This window comes from Odontomachus brunneus, unplaced genomic scaffold, assembly GCF_010583005.1.
Source record: "Odontomachus brunneus isolate Ranch 3 - 2012 unplaced genomic scaffold, Obru_v1 Obru_scaffold_062, whole genome shotgun sequence".
NCBI classification, from domain to species: Eukaryota; Metazoa; Arthropoda; class Insecta; order Hymenoptera; family Formicidae; genus Odontomachus; species Odontomachus brunneus.
The window spans coordinates 375,908-380,346 of record NW_022639512.1 but is presented as its reverse complement, the minus strand read 5'-3'; the positions used below and the strand labels follow the sequence as shown (position 1 = coordinate 380,346).

The 4,439-nt window shown below is 46.7% G+C and overlaps 1 protein-coding gene across 1 annotated transcript in view; it reads left to right on the top strand.

Annotated features, from left to right (window-relative positions):
- Window positions 1–729: 729 nt before the first annotated feature.
- LOC116846262 (rho GTPase-activating protein 100F) overlaps window positions 730–4,439 on the top strand; it is a 59,907-nt gene continuing 56,197 nt past the window's right edge. The window contains exons 1-2 of the mRNA XM_032819871.1: window positions 730–1,274; window positions 2,981–3,094. Coding sequence (XP_032675762.1) covers window positions 1,020–1,274; window positions 2,981–3,094 — 369 coding nt within the window. The 5' untranslated portion in view covers window positions 730–1,019. The remainder of the gene's footprint in view (window positions 1,275–2,980; window positions 3,095–4,439) is intronic.

The following is a 4,439-nucleotide window of genomic DNA, read 5'->3' as shown; positions in this document are numbered from 1 at the left end:
AGAGAGAGAGAGAGGGAGGGGGAGGGAGAGGGGGAGAGAGAGAAGGTTCAAAGGAAGAACAGAGTACGAGTAGTCGCGTCGCGGCAGAGTAAGCGGCTTCTAGAAGGAGAGTGAGGTGGAGAGCTAGCTCTGCGTGTAAGTCCAAGCAAAAAGGCGCGAATGAGATTGCCGAAACACTCGGAAATATCTGAAAAGACACAGAGTGCAGGTACGGCAATCGGTGTGCAAATCGGAAGGTTGGACGACGACGGAAGGGCGAAGGTGAGAATAGAGGACCAGGAGGGCAACATAGATGGGAAAGACCGGCGCAGCGAGAGAAGAGGATGACGTGGAAAGAAGTGGCGGGCGCGACAGAGAAATCGAGTGGGCACGCAGAGAGCTGGGGGTGTTGGTGGTGGCGGAAAAGGTGGCCGGAGGGAGGCTCGGTCGACGGTACGTACGTTTGCGATGGAGTAGGAGTGTGCTCGAGCGCGTAGGACGGGACGCGGGAGCGACGAGTATCCGCGAGGGGCGACGAGGGGCACGTTGAGGGGAATACGGGGTGTGAGGTGACGTCACGCCGGGTCGATACTCACTCATACTCTGCCGCGTGCGGCGACACGGTAACCTCCCGGCGGTGGCGCACGCGCGCCTTTCACCCTTCACTGACACTCGTACGCTCCTGAGCGCCGCTTCCCGCCATATTAGCCACCATGGGGTAGGCGAGGATGTGCGACAGGGGTGGCTCGGGGTGCTTCTTCTTTCGCAAGGTAATCCGCACACTCTCTCCCTCACCCTCGGCTTCCTCATCCCCATTTCATTTACTCTCACCATTGTACTCTCTCTTTCTCTCCGTCACACTGTGTCACCCTCATCGAGCACCCGTTCGTCCTACGCGCGCCCTTCCATCGTTCGCCGGTCACGTGAGATCCGGAAGAAAAAGACCGGCCGCTTGCGGAAGCGCTCGAGAGAGGTCAGGGGAGAAGAAGACTCGCCGATCGTCTTCGGGGTGCTAACTCGGCAGGACAACTCGCGCACGCATGGATCCGCCGCGACGGGGTGGCGCGGCACGCGCGACGGCGGCGTTCACCCGGCAGGGTGATACAGAGAGACGGAAAGAGAAGACGGACCGGCGGTGGTGGGCCGGCAAGAAGGGCGACGAGCTCCAGGAGCCGGCAGCAAGCGAAAGGGGCTGCAAATCGGCCGCGGCGGCGTGGATGTCCTTACTGTCGTTCTGCGAGCGGATGAGCGGCTTTGCCGCGTGGTTCGTCCTATGGCTCGCCCCATGCACCGGGGTGCGTTCTCTCTTCCTCTCTCTCTTTCTCTCTCTCTCTCTCTCTCTCTCTCTCTCTCTATCACGATAATCTGCGTGTCGTGCTGTGTTCGACCAACCAGAATAATCCCACCGATAGTGATTGTGAAGTGTGCTGACAGGTGGATGAGCTTGTTCGAGACGCGTGCAGTCGATCGAAGGCACCTTTGTCTTGCGAAGCTCCAGAAGGGAGAGGTGATCTCCGTCGATGCGAGCGGCTGTCTTCTGGCTTGGCCTGGCCTGGCCTGGCGCCACGGTCAGCGCGCGCGAGTATTTACGCCGGTGTTTGTGGCTCTCTCTTGTCCAAGTGTGACAGGTGGATATGTTCACTCGAGGCGCGCGTGCTTCGGTGAGAGTGCGTTTCTCTTGACAAGATCTCAATAAGATGTGCGAGCTCCTGCCAGTATCATCGTGGTCAAGGAGTGCTAGGATTTACGTTGCTACTGTTTGTAACGTCGAAGTGCGACAGATTGATGAGTTCCCGCGAAACGCTATACTTCTTGTTAAAGGCTTCTTTGCACATCCCTCTGAAGATCCCGATAGGATCTTAGGTTTACATGTCGCGTATGTTTCGGGCTGACTGTTGCAGGCGATTCGTACTCCGTCGTGAATCAAGTGTCGGTAACCTTATCGCCGCGCACATGGCCACAAATCATGCTAATCGGGGTCAGTGTTAGATCTTGGAAAATTCAAGAATCCGCGATTAGGGAAATCGACGCATGACCGCGTCTCTTTCTTTCGGTCGCTCGATATGCAACGTTCAAAGGTGAATGGTTTCTTGCTTTCTGGAGAATATTTAATGACGATCAATGTTAGCGAGTGACTCGGTCGTTTCGTCGAAAGGCATCATCTATAAATAGAAGCTGTAGAATCTTCGCACGAGACTCGTCCAATTACGTTTCGACGAAATCGACAGAAATTATCGTAATTTGGGAGTATTCACGGCAAATACGGCGATCAGCTGAATAAATTTTAATTAAGTTCTATGAATACAAGAATTTCTGCCTCAGGACTATACCATTCATGCTCGTGTCGTGATGATTCTAGGTCACGTGTTTCCGAGAAGTGCTTTCCGCCTTTGGTGAGCCTCATGAATTTTCGCATAATAGCTCGTCAACTTGTGACATTTAAAGACAGAATTCCGTAGAATTATTCAAATAATTCACCTTATTGAGGGACACCGTGCATTCATTTTTGCGCGATAACCGAGAAATATTCAAATAATTTGAAATATTGTTATCTACATGTGTGCATTCCCTATCATGCACCTGTTATTAATAACAGCCTGCTATAATTATCATCCGAATCATACGATTCTCTGAATCACCGTAGTATAATAGATGACGTAAGACGACGGAAACCTAAGTTACATAATTGCCAATACTCGACCGGAGTATGCGACATATGTCGGCGAAGCCTGGCATATGAAGCATGGTGCCATGGTTATCATTGATCTAGAACTTGACTGATCCGTTTTCGATGACAAGAATAATATCTGTGGGTTCGGGTTTTCTCAATGTCGCGCCTTACCGCGTCATATCGCCACAGAAAGAACGCCCCATTATGACTTGATCGGCAGATTCTCGCGATTGTCGTCCCTCCATTCAGCCCCGTTTAGCAATAGTAACTATGTAACATATTAGAAGGCTAACTGGCCACAGAAATAATCGGTTATTGTCTTAATTGCAGGAGGGCGGGGGGGAAGTGACAGACATAAGCGCAAGTCCTGGGAGGCAGGCACCTGCCAACCAGTTGCGCCCCAAGGAACCACCCCCCATGGTCATTCAAGGAGACTTCAGGAAGGTAGTGGCGACACTTCATTAACTCGTTGCCGACACAATGGACGAATTTAGTGCTCGTTGTGTCGGCAAACTTCAATTGGCGGACAGCACGACGATGGATTCCGACATCCTACGGGACTCTATTGTGTTGCTCGTGAAGCTGCCTCGACGACCGCCGGATATGTATCAGCTTGCCTTAGTCGCGATGCATTATTCATTCATATTCGCGATCCATTCGCCGTTATATCAAATATGTCCAGCTCGAATTCATCGATCATTTTATTCGCGACCCTTGGCAAGTAAGAAACGCAATAGGATATCGTGGGAAACAATAGCAACGTCCATTGTGAAGTAAGACGTGATTCTATTGACGGTACACGTGTTTTACTTTGACGAAGTAATATTTTCAATATAGCTAATGCAATTGTATATATAAGGTAAGTCATCTAATGTTAGATTACAAAATATTTCTGCTGTTCTTCACATTAGAGGAACATGTGTAAAAGAGGAATAAATTGATTGGAAGGGATAAATATTCTCATGGACAGCAGAGATGTCCAAAATATATCATAAGGATATCCTAAAGATATATTTAGAATATGTGATATCTTCAAGATATCCCTATAATATATTTAGGACATTCCGGCTGTGTGGGTTGTGGTCAGACGACCCTTCCAGCCATACATTTTATTTCTCGCATATTTTCCTCTAACATAAGAAGCAACAAAGATATTTTAGAATCTAACGTTAGTTGACTTACTCTGTGTATTATAGGCATCCATAATTAGTCAAGTATTTCATAGTGGTATTTAAAAGTGTATAAGCTTTTACTTTATTAATCAATGATATAATTGACACTTAATCTAAATAACAAACTAGAAGAAAATATCAAATTACAAGAAAATATCACGAAACAAATCAAAAGTCTACAATAATAATAACGTAATGATATATAATCATCCGTATATAATTATATATGTCCGCACGAAAAGAGTCCTATTGTACAAATACAATTAAACTAACTGCTTATCTTTGTGACAATCCGTGTGAACATTTAATTGAATGAAACTTTTTTTTTTCCTTCATTCAATAGCATTTTTTATCTGTATGAACATATATGTATTAGTATGAATTCCACATGTAAAATAATTCCGTAATGTATTCCGTATCACTTTTCTTGAATAGATACATATATTTTCATACGGAATACATTACGGAATTATTTTACATACGGAATACATACAAATACATATATGTTCATACAGAAAAAAATGCTACTGAATGAAGGAAAAAGAAAAGTTTCATTCAATTAAATGTTCACACGGATTGTCACAAAGATAAGCAGTTAGTTTAATTGTATTTGCATA